Consider the following 20030-nt stretch of genomic DNA (forward strand, 5'->3'; position numbering starts at 1 on the left):
TCAATAATAATATAATAATACATTACACATCTCATTTATCTGTATAATTTTTAGAAACCCACTACCTGTGTATAAATACATTGTTATTTTTTATGGTAATTTTAAATGACCTTTGTAGATTGGCTTTATTGGATACCTATTGAGTGAAAATTGGCTCATTTCATTAATAATCACCTAAATTCACTGAAACAAAGACATATGTAGTATAAATAGTTGCAAAATAATTATTTTGTCGTTAAATATAATAATCGATCTGCATGGATAATAATGAAGCTTGATTTTAAAACAGTTAATCGTTGTTATCCAAGTTCCATTCTCATATATAATATAGTTGTAAATACTTGGTCGTATTAAATCAGCCTATCTAAACTTATTTACACGCGCTCGTGTCGTGAACGAACTGAGTTTACTGTGTATATAAGTCTACATCAGTATCTACTCGTACTTTCGAAACTATTGAAATATTATACACAGAGAAACCATATACGTAAATGTCAAATACTAAAACAAGTAATCAAGAGCACTATATAACACGTAACCTCATGAACTTATTTTGTAAACGCTTGGCAGGTTACCCGCATAATTTATGTTTTATCAAGGTTTGGAGTTTTATACCAATCCTCTCGCGCAAACAAGTATTTGAATAAATATTTGACTTATTTTGATCTTAGAGCCGATTTTAGTAAATTAACGATATTTAATGATAATTACTCAAAGACACTAAAATTAACTACGTACAATACAATAATAGATTCTTAATTGCAGTTGATAGTAACATCGTTATAGTGTGTTTGTAGGTATCATAGTATTGTAATTCTAATGTGAATTTAATAATACCAAGTTCAATAGAGAGTCCAGTTTTTTCTTTTATTATATTATTTTTATGTGTTACATACTCACCATATACGTATACAAAGTAAATAAACTTCGTCTTCTGGTGAAAGTTTTTCTTAGGAATAATTTATATGTTATTGTTTATACTTGTACTTAATAATTTTTAGAAATTTCACACGGTTATTATTCATGTTGACTATGCATAAATATTCAAAATAATGTATTTGATAATAAAAACTAATATAACTACTTTGAAAAGTTCGCATTCTTATCTTCTAGTCAACAAATAAAATACGTGTACTATCTGCATTGACATATTTTCTTTATTTGACTTGTGTGTGTGTGTTAATTTAACTTGATCATAATTGTCTTAACTAAAACTACATATAAGCCTTCATTATTGGCACGAGTCTGTTGAAAAACCACTGAAATTTATGAACATCAATATTACGCTTTATTTTTTGATAATAATATTCAAATACGAAATTATACATGATTATTTATGAACTTTTTAGTACTATTCCTTATAAAATTTATAATTATTTAACGTGGTATTTTATAATTTTGCTTCAGGTTTCAAAATTTCTAAGGTCGATCTCGTTTTTTAGAAATACTGGTTTACAGTTATAATCACTGCATACATAAACTTAATAAATATACACTATTTTGTCTTAAGGTGATAAAATATTGACCTACTCAACAAGAAATATCAGTTTTTTAGATTTAAAATATATTCGTATGTTTTCACATTTCTAATAAAATGCTGTAGAAATTTAACTGTGATTTTTTAGTGTCTGTATCAAATGATTTAATTGAATTAATTAAATTAAATAAATGATTAAATTCAGATAATTTATCAGTAAAGAAAATATAATATAGACTGTTTAGTCCTTTTTGTAATATTGAAACTGTAATGAACAAATTGGTTTATTTAAACTATCAACGATTAACAAATCAAAAACCGTCAAGTTGAATCGTTTTTATTGATAAATAAAAAACCAGCTCAACTGCTGTTTATATGAAATGATGAGACACTACGTTATTATATACAACAATATATAGTGTTTTATATTTATGGAAAAAAAAAACGAGCTCGTATCAATTCTGCAGTTACAATCCTTTGAGTTTCTCACGAACACCTCAATAATGTATTGAACCTTACAATATTCATATTGTGAAGAATACCTAACCAAATACGGTTAAATTTTTACTCTTCGTATAGATCTCAGTAGACTGTATCGACGAGCGAACCACGGGTACTTAAACTGTACAATAGTACACGATTTCCAGAATACATCATGTATGAGTGTATGACACACCCACAAAAATATTTACGGGCATGCGTGTGATATTTTACAAGATTGACAATTGTCGGTATCGAACATAATAATCCTTATAGTAATTGTTATCGGAGCGCGCATGGACGCAAACAATGCACTCGTGAAGAAAAAAGAAAAGAATAAGGACATAGGATAAAAAAATTCAAAAACACTTTTTTTTCTTTTCATTGAATATACCGTCGCGGTGGCGTGTATACCCACGGGCTGCATGCGCCGTCGATACGAACAAGAGACAACCTCTGAGATTATAGTGATGGGTTGTACCTATAGTCATATGTGTTTGAACAAAACAATAATATTAATAACATTATTACTACCACGCAACTGTGTACGTATACGCGTTGTTAAAAATACAGGACGGGTAACTTGAGAATTGGTGGATTTTTTTTCTTCGCCATAGTTGTGATGTAGACGCGTCTTTTTTCTAATCAGTTAAGCAACAAAAACCACCTGTGTACGCAGGTTGCCGCCACCATATTATTATGTTTACGTACAGATCGTGTATACGTGTATGGGTTAGTTATTTGTAAACGTTTAGGTAGGGGAACCGAGCGGTTGTTCTCTACCCCACCTCTCAACGCACTAGTCGGTCCGCTATTCTTTTCTCGTTTTTATTTTTATTCATATTTTATTTTTTATTATCTTGATCCAGTCAGTGTATTACTAGAACTCGCCGTCTACCGTACGCTCGTTCCCGCCACTTGCAGTGTCCAGTGTTGTTATTCAGTGGTTGTATTATAGTGATGGTAATTTAGTACGCCAACAACGGCGGTCCGTTCAACTGTTGCCAATATATTATAACATTCAGTAAGTACACAGAACTATAGAAAGAACAACACAAATAATTGCGTTTACGGTATGGCGTTAAACGTTTAATTTAGCACATAATATTACGTACAATAAGCGTACACGTCGAACATTTATTATAATTGGTATACATTATCGTCGAGTATCCGTTTATGGCGGCAATGGATTACGTGGTCGTTGGTACCTTGTGTAGGTACTTCATCTGTAAACTGCACGCGGTTCATTGCAGTACGTAACGATACCGTTCCGGAAGTGGTGACGCGGGGGGGGGGGGGGGGGAGAAACGGGGTGGCTGTCGGTTAGCGTGCACGCCCGTCAACGGAACGCGGCTCGGCGTCAGTTATTATCGCCGATCGTCCCGTTGTGTGTCGCTCGTCGCAACAGTACAACGAGACAATACCGCATCGTCGACGACGTCTTTCGTTCTCGTCCGCCCATGAATTCGGCCTCGTTTTCGTCTACGGTAACCACGAGTTTCCGTTTCATTGGTTTCGTTAACCTCGCGACGATATTCAATATTTTTGGTTTACCAGACGGTTTCTCGGTTACGTGCATTTACGGGTAGTACGATTGCGTCGTAAACGTGAGGACGAAATTGAAGCGGAGAAGAGATCGTTCTGATTCACTGCAGGTATGTGTGATGAATGTAATGCGTTTTGTCCTGCGCGGGTCGTAATGTGGAAACAACGAAAATCATCAAACCGGTCCTGAGAATAGTTCTACGTGCTCAAACTGTTTCCCATTGACCCATACGGTGTATACACATGTATGTGTGGTATGCGGTAATCTCTCCGGAATCGAGTACAATGTAAAAATATTTGGTCAATACTCTCGCATCGGGTACGCAGGCCACAGGTGCACCGAATCGTATATACCTCGCATAGTCACTTCTACCCCGCAGTCATCTGTGTTGTTACGATTAATATTTTCTTGTTTAAGCTTTACGTGCGAATGAAGGGAAGTCGATGGTCTACAATGTAGACTCTACATAATATTATAATTTAATAAAATACATATATTTATATATAATATAATACATAACATAAATACAAAATATTATCAGTGTTATTACGTTCGTTTTGTTTACGTTGCCGTTGCTACGAACGTTTTACCTCCCCCTTAACTCTGCGTACTACAGAAAAATAATTATATACCTGCACTAGCCAAGACATAATAACATAACAATATAAAGAACAAAAAAAAAAAGTAATAATAATAACAAAAAAACGACTTGCGTCTTCGCGTGTTTCGTTCACCAACATAGGATTGGCTTTCTAGACGATAAGAACAGGTGCCCGCGGTGCTATTTTCACAACCGTTCGCGCACGCTCATAGGGTACGTTTTTATCGGTACGTGTTTGTCGTGCTTCATTTCGCAATTATTATATTTGATTGTTCTAAATTCTGGTGTCACCAATGCCATTTCGTCGTCGTGTGCCACGTCCTTGATTTGTCATCCTCGTTCATTTTGTCGAAACGCGAAACAAATTCGCGCTACATACGTTTTTGTTATTTGAAACTAATCGTATGTACAGTAATAATACGCGTTAGTATGTCATTTCATTGTGATGACGTATGTGCTCATCGATATTACGTGCGCGTGCTGTAGTGGACACAAAACAACAAATTTTTTCCCGTACTCCATCGCATGTAACTTGTCCTAAAACAATCAATGTTTTAGGAATATTTTCACTTTGGCCTCTTCTCTCCTGTTGACATCGACGCACGAAATCAATATACCATTGTTTAGTTTTGTCGTTTTTCTCATATATTACGGGTGTACCAGTGTCATGTCTACTATACATGCTATGGCACTGCTGCTGACTGTATCTTATTATTATACTCGTAACTGTGACTCGGCTGTCAATTAATTTTTATTGCGAGGCTCACTTATTGTTATTCGTCGTATGAAAAATAATAATAATCATTATCATTTACAAATGCATCCGTCTGAAGTGAGAATTATGTACATATAATTGTCGCAAATATTACGGACGAACAGAGGTTAAATTGCCTCTATTTGTGTAATACGCGTGTATAAAAAACAAATTATAAACGTATATAGCACATCTGTATAGTAAAAATAATAATAATTGTTTCATTGCGATAGACTTTCACGAAGAATTCACACGTCCCGTGTTTTCAGCAGTAGCTCCATAAAAAATAATTTAGTTTACATACTCGTAATATTATCTTATATATCAAGGATGACCAAAAGGTCGATCGTGACATAAGCGAATCCTTTTCATTATTTTTATCATTTTTTCAGAAAACAATTAAAATATTTATTTTTTTTTTTGTAAATTTTATAGTTTTGTTTAAACCATGAATATAAAAATTAATAATAGCAATTTATATTAATAATATGTATTAACAAATAGTTATGAAAAAATAAATAAGACAATGACATCGAATATAGTATATAGGTATTGAGGTATATTATACGTAATCTAATGAATACTTCGTATTAAATAACGGTATTTATCGCGTTCCTATACACTGGTAAAAAATATATCGATCGTGACAACCTATAAAAACTCAGAAGTCGATCACAAATCTATAAAAGTTGGCCATCCCTGCTTTACGTGACATGTAACTCTTTTATAATAAGTTTCATCAGTGGCGGTTTTGATAAAATATCAAGGAGACTATTTTCAATTTGTTGCTTCCCACCATAATTACATATATCAAATAAATCAATTTGTTTATGATTGTATTATAAATGACATAACCTTCTTTTCATAATTTATATAGTTTAATTTTATTGTAATATACAATTTAGTAAAAAGTCTATAAATATGACCATAATATAAAAAAAACCCGATCAAACCTAACTAGCTTAACTTTATTAATTCTAATTGTGAGTCGGTATTTTTTGATAACGTATATTCGTTTTTATTATCAATTCAATGTTTCATGCTGATGCAAAAAATAAATAAATAAAAATAATAAAAAAAACAAAGTTGAACATATATCGTGAAAATAATACGACGTACATAACATAACAGTTGACATAAAAAAACCCAAGGGGTGGACATATCCATTGTATTTAACCTACATTATTTTTACTTATGATTTTTTTGGGTTTGATGGTAATCGATTTTGTGATGTGGACTTCTTAGTGAATAGGTATACAACAATAACGTATTATTTGATATTTCTTTGAAATGTTATGAGCACATTAAGCACGTATTATATTGTCATGGAAACGCGAACAATGTCACTTAATGTATAATTGATAAGTTTAGTCTTCGTTTCGAATGCTTACCTATTGTGTATTTTGTGTATTATTTGACATTGCCAAATCGCCGTTAAAAATTATAATCCAGCTCTAATTATAGCTAATTAATTCAATTATGTGGAATATTAAAGTCGTCAATCGTTTGGTTGTGCAGGTTCAAAACTGTTTGGAGGAGTGTGAAACTTGTGTTCCTGTAGCTAACAACTCCAAGCTTACATTAATTGAATTGTGTCATCTTTGTAAATTGTCGAAACACCCAGTAGCCAAAGAATTATTGTCGATACTCACCAAGTTGCATTTTAAGGTCAGTAACAAATATGATCATTTTTTTGTTTCACATTTTTACGTAAGCGTATTTTCTTTTAACAATAAAATTTTTGTTATGCTTAGGCTCTTTTAGAGATTCACGATAAAATAGCCTTGAAGAGACTAAAAAAAACATTAGACGTGTCTGATTTACCTCCCACGCCCCCGACGCCACCTCAACAACAGCAGAACGGAACTAAAATGTCTTCTCAAACGTACAAAATAATTGGTTTACGAAAGAAACCAGACGAACCTTTGGTAAGTGTGTAACACTATGAATCACGGAATTGAACTTCATGGGAATATATTTTCACTATTTTATGTTACGTAAAAATGTTAACATTTAAACGAACTTTCGAGACAGCATTATAAAAAATTGAAAATATTACTATTATTATTATTATTTCATTAAGATATGATGTTAATCAGGGTTTGAGATATTTTACACTTTAAGTAAAACGTATCACTATTTAATTTAAATAAGACATGTATAAGATATTAATATTTAGCTTCGAAATTAAATCAAATATTATAAATACAATTAAATGTCATATACAAAATCATGTTCCAATTTATTCAAGGCTAGTTAATAAAACACTTACATTAAGCTCAATGTTCAAAGCTTGGTGTACTAGGTATACGTACATATACGTTAAATACGAGAAAATATAAAATTATGCGGCTTCCAGTTAGCCTTGAATTGTTGAGAAAAAAACTAGTATTTTGAAAAAATTTAAATTTAATAATGATCTTAATTTGTAGGGTTTAACGGTTGAACAAGATGAAAATGGAAATCTTATTGTAGCAAGAATATTATCAGGTGGTACAATTGAAAAACAGGGGTTATTGAAAAAAGGTGATGTTATTTTAGAAGTTAATGGTGAACGGGTCGAAAGTCCTGAAGATTTATTGAACGAAGTTAGCCGTAGTAAAGATACACTGCAGTTCCGAATCGCTCCAGGATTTTACAATAAAAACACTATTAAAACTCAACAAGTTAGTTTCGTAATTTTTAATGCTTCTTACTTTTACTTATTGTATTTTTGTTATTATTGATAATAATATTTTTTAATAATTTTTAGTGTTATATGCGAGCATTATTTGATTACGATCCAACAGAAGACAATTTAATTCCTTGTAAGGAAATCGGTGTGTCATTTAAACATGGAGATATCCTTCAGGTTTGTTTATTCATACAGAATTTTTTTTTTTTTTTAGTTTCTAAATTATTATTAATATTTTACATATAACTTTATATTTAATAATCTTAGTATATTATTTTATGTTTAACATTCTTATGTAGGTTCTCGATCAAAAAGACCCTAATTGGTGGCAAGCAAAGAAAGTTGGTGATAATGAACTTCCAGGACTGATACCGTCTCAAGAATTGGAGGAAAGAAGAAAAGCTTTTGTGGCTCCAGAAGCAGATTATGTACATAAAACCAGCATTTGTGGAACTCGGGTAATTTAATTATGTTAGGATAAAACATTTTTTTTCTTTAATACATTTTGACTTAATGTTTTCTAAATATCCTTTTGGTATCAATATAATAAATAATATAATAATTAGAAGAGATATTTTTTTTATATAAATTGTTTATTTGTCATCTGTTTTTTTTTTTTTAATATTAATACAAATTCTATTTTAGATTTCTAAAAAAAAATGCAAGAAAATGTATCAGTCAAAATGGAATGGTGAATTTGATAAGGCTGAACTATTGTTGTATGAAGAAGTTACAAAAATGCCTCCTTTTAAGAGACGTACACTAGCAATAATTGGTACAACTGGTGTAGGTAGACGGACATTAAAATGCCGTCTAATAAACAGTGATCCAGAAAAATTCGCTGGAGTTATACCATGTAAATACAGTTTTGTAACAGATTCGTTTTTATTATATTGTTGTTATATGATGAATTGAGAAAATTATAAATTCAGTGTAACAATATTGATGTGCATTTGTTTCAAACACTATTTCAGATACTACTCGACCACAAAGAGAATTGGAAGAAAATGGTCAGAACTATTGGTTTGTCGAACGTGATCAAATGGAACATGATATCCGAGAACATAAGTTCTTGGAATATGGCGAAAACGGTGGAAATTTATATGGCACAAATTTGGATTCAATTCGCGATGTCATTAACCAAGGAAAAATGTGTGTTTTAGACTGCAGTCCAGTGGTATGTAATACGTATATTCATTTAATTTTAATTATTTGCAATTCATCAAAATCCTAGTGATTTTCTATAATAATATTGATTATTATAGTAAGATTTAAATGTATTTTTTAGGCTTTGAAAATTCTTCACAATTCTTCAGAGTTTATGCCCTATGTCATTTTCATAGCAGCACCTGGTGTTGAAGTAATGAAAAGTTTGTACGATTATTCGAGGAATTTAGGATACTCCAACCGGACATTAACGGTGAGTACAAAGTGTTAGTGTTTACAAAGTTATTTACATTTCCCGCATTTGCTCCAATTGTGAACAATTAACTGTAAACTAAAACCTACTGTTTAACAGTGAAAATATTTTACTGATGTAGTGTATTGTTTTTATTGTATACATTTAGTTTGATCGTCAAAGTTCCATTAGATATAGTTCTAGGAGAGCCCGTACTTTGGAATCCCTTGCATCGATATACGAGGTAAATATTATTTAAAATTATTTATGACATTCTATTGTAATATAATTTTAAATAATTATATAACATGGCATATAAATAATCATAATTAAATTAATTAATTTAATATGTAAAAATAACTGACACACTGAGTACTTAAATTATTTTAAAATTAAGTATTTATTTTAAAGTGTAGTTTCTACAGTCTTATAACTTATATTGCCAATTAATAATGGTATACGTTCTTTAATTATTATATTTATTTTTATTTTTATTAGGCATATATATAAATAAATTGTACCCGTCAAACTTTTTAACTTTTTTACACCAGTCTATAATTATAAATCGAACATATTAGCACTATATGTATACACTTTTTTTTTATCCATGCCCTGTAGGATATTAGTAAATAGTCCTTTTATAAGTCATCATCATGAGCTACCTTAATTATTTTAATGATAGTTATAAGATTTTATTCTTAATTAGTGCACTAATATAATTTTTAAGTATTTTGATACCTTAGGCCAAATTAATAAAAGCTATACGTTGCATAATCATATAGGTATTGATTTTTAAAATTCCTTATATCTCCTTTAAAATTCTTATTGCAAATTATAAAAGACAGTAACATTTGATAAGCTATCTGTAAATAGCCGTAAATAGTCAATAGGATGCCGATAATCTAAAAATGTAACAATAAAAAACTACTAAAATGTAAATAAAGAAACAATTTAATATTAGTTAAGTAATAAAATAAATCTGAATAGAGCAATAAATTACACTTTGTATGCTTGATTTTTATTTTTTGGAATGAGCCCTACAAAGTTAATTAGTGAATTAATAAAATCTCGATAGTTAAAAAAAAATTATAACGATAACGTATAAAAATCAAAACGTAACAACAAAATAAAATAAATGCTCTATAACATAAAATTGTATCATACAGCGTTCTACTAACATGAAAACGTCGAAAAAAAGGCGTAATGCAAAATTAAACCATCAAAACAATGCAGAATAGAAATTGTATGTTAAAAATCTATGAACAACGAAAACAATATATATTTAGGTTAATATAGTTAATATATTACGTTGAGCTAAGCATTACAAATCATGATTCTATTTAAATATTGATTTGAATTCATATTATTTATGATCATCATTAATGTAGATATCATTAGATAATGTATTATTGATAGTATAACATTTAGTATTGTATTAACAACGTGTGGAGCAGTGATGCCTTTTTTTCTCGGTGAGTCACTTTGGTAAACTAGTATCTTCGAGTGGGCCATCAAATATAAAAGTACGAATAATATCAATACAGTGAAAAATGTCTAAAACGGAATCGCATGGGACCAACAAAAAATTCCGCTTTAAGCAGTTTTTCGCTTTATTCAATAAAACGGAAAAATTCCGGATTATTCAATTATTCTTTTATACTCATATCGATCAGTTGATATTTTTCATAGACACTTATATTTTGGTATTTTAATATTTAATACGATGAATGGGAGATAAAATTAAAAGTGTACGTACGACTACTGGTGTATGACTGTTTCACAGTTACAAAGAAGAAAGTTCGTATTGTTTACGCGATATATGCATTGTATGTACATATATGGTATTGTACGAATATGTATAGAACAATTTTATCTTCTTTATCTATCACTATTTAACAATGTACATACAACGATGTGCATATCTATATTTTAGGTTTATAGTACACATGTACGTGTCATTTTTCCGGTTTATGCAAGGTTTTTACTTACAAAATTGTTCCGTTTTATTGAGGTTCAGCGTCTATATAAAAACTATAGGAACGTGCCGAGACCATAGAAAAATTCCGTATTGGATGGTTTTCCGTTTTATTCAGGGTCCGCTTTAGACAGTTTTCACTGTAATAATTAAATAATTGAGATGAATTTAGGGAACAGTTGACCCACAGTTAATATTTGTTGACAGATTTGGTCCCTTGAAGACTTTTTATATCTTTCAAGTGTGCCGAATATCGATTGAATTTTATACTAAACTGGGCTTATGCCCTAGTTTCCATCCTCCCAATAATGCCATTGGTTTAGTTGTACAGTACTGTAAAACAATTATATGTCGGACCTCATGTAAGACGGAATCTTTCATAAAATTAATTTTAATTTTTTCAATGATAATTATAAATAAACTTAAAATCATAATTATATGATAATAAAATTTGTAACGAGTCATTTTCGCCGGCCACATGTGATAAAATCGCATAATGAAAATTATAAAAATGAAAATTGACTTTAAGAATATTAATATATTTAATAGGTACATAAGAGTCGTAAGAATAGAAATACAATTAATGTTTTAGTTAATATACTGTGGTTTATTTTTATTTACATTAGTATTACATTTTAATTGTTTATATATTTTAGGAGGACGACGTAAAGAAGTCATTAGAAGAAAGTGCTTGTTTGAAACGGATGTACGAAAAGTACATTGACCTCGTCATCGTCAACGAAGATTTTGATATGACATTCCGAAAAGTGGTCGAAGCCTTGGAAATCATATCTAATGAACATCAATGGGTGCCTGTAAATTGGGTATATTAAGATACGTCACATTTAAACAAAACAACGGTATATATTATACTTTCCTTTTTATACATATATATTTATCGTTTATTTCAACACAATCAATTGTTAAATTCATAATTTCAATTTCATATGGCAATGATTATAACAATTAATTTATGTTTAATTATTTTAGTATAATCGTTTGACGTAAATTTACCGATTGGTCCAATCAGTAGGTAATTATATTAGGTTCCTGCGATTAATCGTAACGTTTAAATATGTTTATAATCGTTAAAATGTATGCCGTCCTTTTTCTTTGTATTTAATTATTATTGATTTGATTTAATTTATATTTATAATAAAGTATTGACGATACTAATTACTTTAGTCTTCACTTTAAACTAATATGAGTCAATTGGATTAAAAGAATACATACGACTGCCGAATAATCGTGTTATTTTTATAATTAGAAAACGTTAACGTTATTACATAGTGTAAACATTATTTTTTTTGTAAAATTTTACGCTAATACTAGGTTATATAACTATTTTGTACACTTATAATATATTTGAAACTTGTATGTGAGTACACTATGTTTTTATGGTACCCTTAGGTTTATTCTGACATGTGTAAAATATAAACGAAAAATCTTTCAGAATTGTTTTTAATATATAACCGATATAGTAACATTATTTGGACTAAAATTTATCTTTGTATACTTTTATTATATATTTTAAAATTTATATTTTCTCTTGTGCATATGAAAAACTTTTTTTACGATCAAATTTATTTTAATTTTTTTTTTTTTCCGGACAAATTAAAATATCAATTTTTGACTTCATTTTGATCGTTATAATGCTTTAAACACAATGTATGAATTAGAAATTGACGGGTTTACTACATTGAGGACTTAGAAATTCTAGGATATTCTAAATTTCAGAAATTAGTTTTAAAAATTAATACCGATGTGAGTGTATTGGTTTATTCGAAATTATTCACTGTTTAATGAATTAATTTATTTAAAGTACATTATTTTTAATGCACCACAACTATAATCTATATATGATCTGTATGATATCTATCTATGAATCTGTATGATAATTTCTTATACATTTATGTTGCACTATTGCACATAATAATTAAAAATTATTTCTTTTTAAGATAAAATATTTATTTGAACTGAATGTTGTGTTCATTATTCATTAAACCGAGTACGGTGATATAATTATTATAGGTGTATTTTAATCAAACATTTTATTTTAATTTGATAAACTAACTTAATTTAATTTAATATTTTTTCTTAAGTTTTTTTAATATTAATGAATGCACATATTATACAATGCTAACAATGCATATAAAAATGTGCCATTTTATATTCGAACAGTTCGACATTAATTTTGCGTTAATTACAATTATATTAGACATATCATACATATTTTTCGAATTACATAAAATTTTATATACAAGCAATGACTTACACTAAATAATATATGTAGTGCACAGGCATATATCATTTGAATATCAAATCAATTGTGCAATCCATACAAAATATATATAATAATAAAATATAAAATATATAATAGATTTATATATAGTTAAAAAAATATTGTTGTTATATAACATATTGTACCTTTATAAGTATTATGATATAGGTAAGCAATAACCACGATATTTGGACGTAATTATCTATTCATTTTAATAATTATATATACTAAATATATATATAATATTTAGTTATTGTTTAAATTTAGAAAAGTAAATAGTATGTATTTGTATTTTGTAGAACAAATTGAATATGAATTAGATATTTTCAACACGTCTAATATAATAAGTGTAATCTCATGTTTATTTATTATATTTTTAATAAAACATTATTTGTGTTGTTAAATTTGTTGATTTATTATGTATGAGTATCTAGAAGCACCTACAATTAAAAAATATTGGAAAGAAGAAAGAGTATGCAAGAATTTTTTTTAAGCATTACAAAATAAAACATTGATAAAATTGAATATTTTAAAAAATTTCTATTAAACAACATTAATTATTTAGTTCAAAATAGTTCATACCTTCGAATCAATTAAGTTAAATATGTGCTATTTATAAGCACATGGAATTTTCGATTTACCTAAATTTTATATACATTTTTTTTCAATATTTGACTGAAGTTTTTTTATTAGTATTTGAGTAATAATTATAATATTTTATGATGATTTAGAAAAAAATAGCTCAAAAATCGTCGAACATTTTAAGATTTTGTAAAGTTACCTAACAGTGATATTTTAGAAGAAAAAAAACAAAAATAATTCATAGTTTCAAAAATACAAAATATATTAAAATTAAGTTGGTGAGCCCAAGCGATTTATGCTCGTGATGCTAAAAATCAGTTAAATAAATTTCTTGAAAATAGATAAAGAAAAAATGACCGATCCCAGATTTGACACCAATGAATTTTTTTTTTTAATGGAGTTACCAAAAAATATTGAGCACATTCAAGTTTTTAAGAATATTTTAAACCAAAATAATGCACATAAGTTGTTTTAATAGAAAGAAGTAATGCAACGAAACTGATAATAAGTCATTGTTCATATACTCTTATAGTGTTCATACTCGGTAATTATATAGGTAACAATCTATAACCAATGTTAATAATATTTCTAACTATAACTATATTCGATTTTTTCTACTTTGCTTATAAATCAAACGTTCTATTTTTAAGTATTCGGAGTATTCCTGAGTATTTCCTGTATATTAAAATTATTTTGTTATAAATAAAAATGATAATTGTAAACGATATTACAGCTTGTATTGTAATTTTTTTTTGTGATAAAATTTAAAAAAATTAACTATTTAAAAAATAAAATAAAAATAAATTAAAAAAATAAATAAATAAAAGCTTATTTATTTAGTATTGCTCTATTTGTAAAGTATGACCGGTTTCGAATTAAAAATTCATCACCAGGTATTTAAAAGTCAATAAAATCGCGACTCAATATAGTTATACATTCATTTACAAGTATTAACCATTTAATAATTTTTAATTTTGATTAAATTTTTTATAATTGTATGATAAACTAAGGTCGATATAATACAGTAGTAGTAGGTTGATATAGTACATATTATAGAGGGTAACACATACCTATATAAATTATATAATGTTTTCCACGAGAACTTTTAGTACAACTGTACAAGATGTCTACTTCTGAACTAGGTACTCGATGTTACAAATTGCTGTAATAATATTGCAGATCGGTAGTTGGTATGTATAATATGGATATGCGCACAGCAAACGAACACAGACGAAAAATAAAATATAAAATTTAAAAATAACCTGTAAGTGATAACTCAAAATATTCTGTGTTGTGTCTCACCGGGAATTTTCCCGATCTCCCGGTGAGCTAAACCGACCCACAACATTATTGTCATTATCATTAACTAATAGTTAATAGTTGATTTAATAGGTCTATGGTTATTACCGTTACCTCTTATGTAATTTATTTCATTTTTGTTCATTGTTCAACGGTTGCGATATCGAGCCGTATTCGTTTTTGTCTTTTTCGCTTTGTTGTCTCATCGTTGTATTGTGTACGACTACCATCTTCGCGTTTCCGTTTTACAGCCATTTTTCCAGCATATCACGTTTTCTCGTATTGTGTTGAGTTCCTAAAAGCGGCCGTTTGGTAATTATCATTCGAACTATCTCTTGTTGTCCGTATTTATATTATATGTCATTTAAGATCAATTACCAGTGGCAATAAATACGATAAATAACGTGGTAATTAATTCAGTTTGGTAATTATCGTTCGGACACTCTCTTGTTGCCCGTATTTACATTATATATAATTTTAGATCAGTTACCAATGGCAATAAATACGATAAATAATGTGATATTGTCATTGTCTAATTGTGTTGCAAATGGGACTTGTCTTTTCGCCGTGAGCAGTTGGCGACGTTCATCGCACGTGCGCCAGTTCATTCATATCATATTGTACCTTTTTATTTGTATTTAATTTACTTACTCACGGAACCCGGTACGGTGGCGTGAATGTTAAACCAATCGGGCATTACAACTGCTATGTGAGTATGACCTATGAGCTATTTTCCTCCAATTATTATAAATGCACTTATTCATTATTCATTTCCCTTCACTTATCGGTCAGCATAATGTATAGGTATACTTCTCTACTATCCATTTTCAAATAAAATACTTACTATTTTTGAACTAATAATATATAAACACACATGAGTACCTACTTGTATATAATTTTCATAAAAATAAAAACATTATTTTAATAATTATTAATAAAAAAATTGATAAATTTAATTATTTCAATAAAGTAAGTTAACATTTTATATATTATTGTTTTATAATTAAAAAATGACAACAAATTATACGATATTACGATAGTCGATAACATTAGAGATATAGTAATGAGCGCTGTAGTAAAATAATGATAATTTTTATCTTATATTTATAATTTATAAGTATTTTATTGGTTCCAACGTATAAAATGGTTTATAATATACGGGTACTGGAGCAGGTTATAGAAAGTTATGTTTTAGAATGCAAAATTGTTTAAACATTTTTTTCTTATTTATTTCATATATAATTTTATAGACAAAATGAGTATAAATTAAGGTTAAAATTATTTGTATACAAATAAAAAAAATTGAATAGTTAATAATTAATAATTTATTATAAAAATAATTTTTACTTCGATAATCATCTTATAAATTAAATACGTGTTCTAATATTTTACATTTTATATTGTTTTTTAGAACATGGTTTTTCTAAAAGTTATTTTTTATAGAACATGGATTTTCGAAGATTTGGTTTTTTAAAACTCAATCTTCTAAAACATGAAATTCTAAAGCATGCACCCAAATCATAATAACTATTATGCTGTGTATTGTAACGCCATGCAACACTATTTTATATAACTTTTTTTGGTTTTTACCAGGGTTTGGAAGGAACAGATTCCTGGAACGAATTAATTTTTAAAGAACAGCACATAGAACGAATCTATTTTTATAAAAAAATAATAAGGACATGAACGGGTTCTTTTTTTCAAGGAAAAAGGAACGACATTTTTCGTTCCTTTTGAATTCCAATTTACACAGATACCTAATTGAAATTTATATATGTTAGCGGCAATGTGTATAATATATTAAATATATAAAATGTCTAGGAATTCTATACAATGCCTGGTGTTTATTAAAGAAGTGTATAATATATTTTTTTTTACATACATTTCTTAAATATTTTATGTAATAACTAGGCATTTCATAAAATGACAAACAACAAATTGGCAATCTGTAGAACAGGGAAATATCTAAAAAAAATCCAAAAAAAAACAATTTCCTTTTATTATAATGAAGATAATTAATTTTATTATTACACAAAAAAATATTTATTACAAAGTATCGATTTAATATAACAGAATCTAATGCATATAAATGAAACAAAAAAAAAAAAAAATAAAATAATTTATAAATTATATGGGAACATTTGATAAAGCCTTGTTCATATCCAGTACCTAAATTTATCTATATATTACAGCACTGTAAATTAGGATGAAATTTTGAATTGCAATGAATTTTATTTTCTAAACACTTACATCGGTTATTTTGACATCTTGTTGAACGCGAACATTTGATTAAGCCTTGTCCAGATCCAGTTGCTTCTTGAGTGGCAATAGATTGTAAACCCAATTCTTTTTCATGATTTACTTCCTCTAAAGACACAAAATTTTGTTGACAGACTGTAAATTGCGTTCTAGCATAAAGTTGTTTTAGAACACCTAATGAAAACCAATAAAAAAATACAAACTAATTATTACTTACGAATTAAAAAATTTACGACATGATCAATCAAACAATAGGTACCTACCTGCTTTATTTCCTAAACAATAAAATCCATCTTCTTTAATTTCCATAACACATGCCATAACATTATGAGCATCTCCTCGTCCTCGATCAACATCTGAAATTGGCACTCTTACTGTGTTTCCAACAAGTGCTGGAGGGAACTTTTTATTTGATTCAGTTTTCATTTTTATAGCCTGTAATTCTAAATTACAGCGTGCTTCTTTTCGGTTCTTTTAGTTTTGTTACAAAGCTTACATAAAACGTCTTCCTCTATATGTTTTTTATGCCACTCGCATGGATTTTATTATAGCATGTTGAACATTGAACCATTTTTTCATCGTTTTCTTCTGAGTATACCAAATAATTTCCCTTATTTATAATATTATCAATTGTACAAATATCTTCGTTGATCGTAGTAATAATATTTTCATTATTGATAATAATATTTTCGTCATCCAAAGAATTTCCCTTATTTATATTATTATCAACTGTACAAATATCTTCAATGATCGTAGTAATATTATTTTCATCATTGGTATTAATATTTTCTTCATTTTGATTAGTTGAGTCAATGGAATTGCGATCTACCAACTTAAGAAGGCTCTATTCATCATCTAAATCTTTTAAAATATTTGGTGGTAGAAATGATGTCTCTAAACTAACTTTCATTTTACAACCAAAAAGTGCTTCATAAGGCAACCTCTTTATACCTTTATGATAAGCGCGATTTTTCATCATCTGAATAAATCTTAGACCTTCATTCCATTTTGAAGTTTTATTGCCCTTCATCCACGTCATCAACATATTTTGGATGTTTTGGTTTGCACGTTCGACACTTCCCTGACTTTGGGAATGTCGAGGTTTTCCATGAGCGATTTTTAAATTGGGCCAATAATTTTTCAAGTTAGAAACAATTTGATTAGAAAATTTACGACCGTTGTCGGATTGTAATATTGAACGCCTCCAAGTAAAGTGAAAATGTCAACTAAATTATAAGCCACTTCTTCCGCAGTTTTTGTCTGCAATGGTCTAATGACGACAAATTTAGTTAAATAGTCCTGATAGACCATTATAAATTTAAAAAATTGATCTGCATTTGATTGAAAATCAATCAAATCAACTTGACAGCGACTATTAAATTCACTAGAAATAATGGGTTTCACTACTAATCCTTTTCTAATTTTTTTGTGTCAATTGACACACTTCACATAATGACAAATAAAGATCTACTTCGAAGCGCGTGATATTTTTAAACTTACTATTAAGCTCTTATAACATTCTATCTCGTCCTCCATATCCTAACGATTGGTAAGCATCATGTAACACATCATAAACGTCACTTTCTTTTATATAATATAAAATATTGTTATCATTATTTTTAATAGGATAAATTAGTTTACTTTTATTATTAACGATCAAAATATCATATTTTTTAAGTAACCAATAGTCACGCGGTTCTTTTTTTTTTTGTTTTTGATCTAACATTATCAATATTTTTAACTAATTAATAATATCGCTCATCAGTTAAAAATACACTATTTTTTAAGCCACATTGACGCTTTAATAACTCGATGTTAAAATGATCTTTAATTTCATGCACTTTACTATCCGCGAACGACATTTTGTCAAAGACTGAAATGTGGAAATACTCAAATTAATCACTATAGTGACGAAAAAATTATCGCGTTATCTATCGGCAGTTGAAATTATACTTAATTAAACTTATCGATATTACAGATTACTAATGAATTTATATCAGGTGAAGGTACATTGTTAAATATTAAAACTGATAACATGGATTTAATACATTACCTATAGATTTGGCATTTCATATAATACTTGAGTAATTTAAACAATTTTATAGATTGCCGGCTATAGTTGGTGTTATATAGAGTTACTAGACATTTAATAAAATAACAATATTATACACATTGCTACTAACATATATATTTTTTCTTAGCGTGTGTATTGTCAATTTGGTAATCGTTATCGAGTATCGGATATAAACTTGAATGTTATTCGTTTATCATTTGTTTATAAGTTATAATATATATAATATACATATTTTAGAAATGAGTATACAAATAATAGAACAATTATAAATATATTATATATATAAACAAATATAAATTGTTGTAATCGCGTCTGAAAATAGCATCTACAGCGAACACTGAACAATAAAATAATTATAATGCGGGTTGGGACTTGGTAGTACTTAACTAATATCTAACTATTTATATAAACAAATACTTGTACGTAAATGTACTGTTAAAAAGTTAAGTATAATATAGGAATAAAAACATTGATGATTAATTAAGAGTTTTTATTTTATATAAAACTAAAAAGCAGAGATTGTAACCGGACCGAAAATAACCGGTTATAGAACCGGGAACCTTGTGTTAATTATGAACCGAAACCATTTTTTCAAATATTTAAAAAATCTAACTAAAACCCGAACCTAA

At 28.3% G+C, this 20030-nt stretch overlaps 1 protein-coding gene and 1 pseudogene across 2 annotated transcripts in view; one reads left to right on the top strand and one right to left on the bottom strand.

The window, feature by feature from the left end:
- Nucleotides 1–11825, top strand: part of LOC112692202 (MAGUK p55 subfamily member 6) — a 34644-nt gene extending 22819 nt beyond the window's left edge. For both annotated transcript variants that reach the window (XM_025566795.1, XM_025566794.1), the window contains exons 3-12: nucleotides 6377–6526; nucleotides 6613–6786; nucleotides 7291–7524; nucleotides 7611–7709; nucleotides 7832–7990; nucleotides 8178–8388; nucleotides 8507–8709; nucleotides 8821–8952; nucleotides 9101–9175; nucleotides 11563–11825. In XM_025566795.1, the coding sequence (XP_025422580.1) occupies nucleotides 6377–6526; nucleotides 6613–6786; nucleotides 7291–7524; nucleotides 7611–7709; nucleotides 7832–7990; nucleotides 8178–8388; nucleotides 8507–8709; nucleotides 8821–8952; nucleotides 9101–9175; nucleotides 11563–11739 (1614 nt within the window). In that variant the 3' untranslated portion in view covers nucleotides 11740–11825. The remainder of the gene's footprint in view (nucleotides 1–6376; nucleotides 6527–6612; nucleotides 6787–7290; nucleotides 7525–7610; nucleotides 7710–7831; nucleotides 7991–8177; nucleotides 8389–8506; nucleotides 8710–8820; nucleotides 8953–9100; nucleotides 9176–11562) is intronic.
- Nucleotides 11826–17216: 5391 nt separating this feature from the next.
- LOC112692255 lies at nucleotides 17217–18547 on the bottom strand (annotated as a pseudogene).
- Between the last annotated feature and the right edge of the window lie 1483 nt (nucleotides 18548–20030).

Source organism: Sipha flava, unplaced genomic scaffold, assembly GCF_003268045.1.
Source record: "Sipha flava isolate LNK unplaced genomic scaffold, YSA_version1 71_pilon_pilon, whole genome shotgun sequence".
NCBI lineage: Eukaryota > Metazoa > Arthropoda > Insecta > Hemiptera > Aphididae > Sipha > Sipha flava.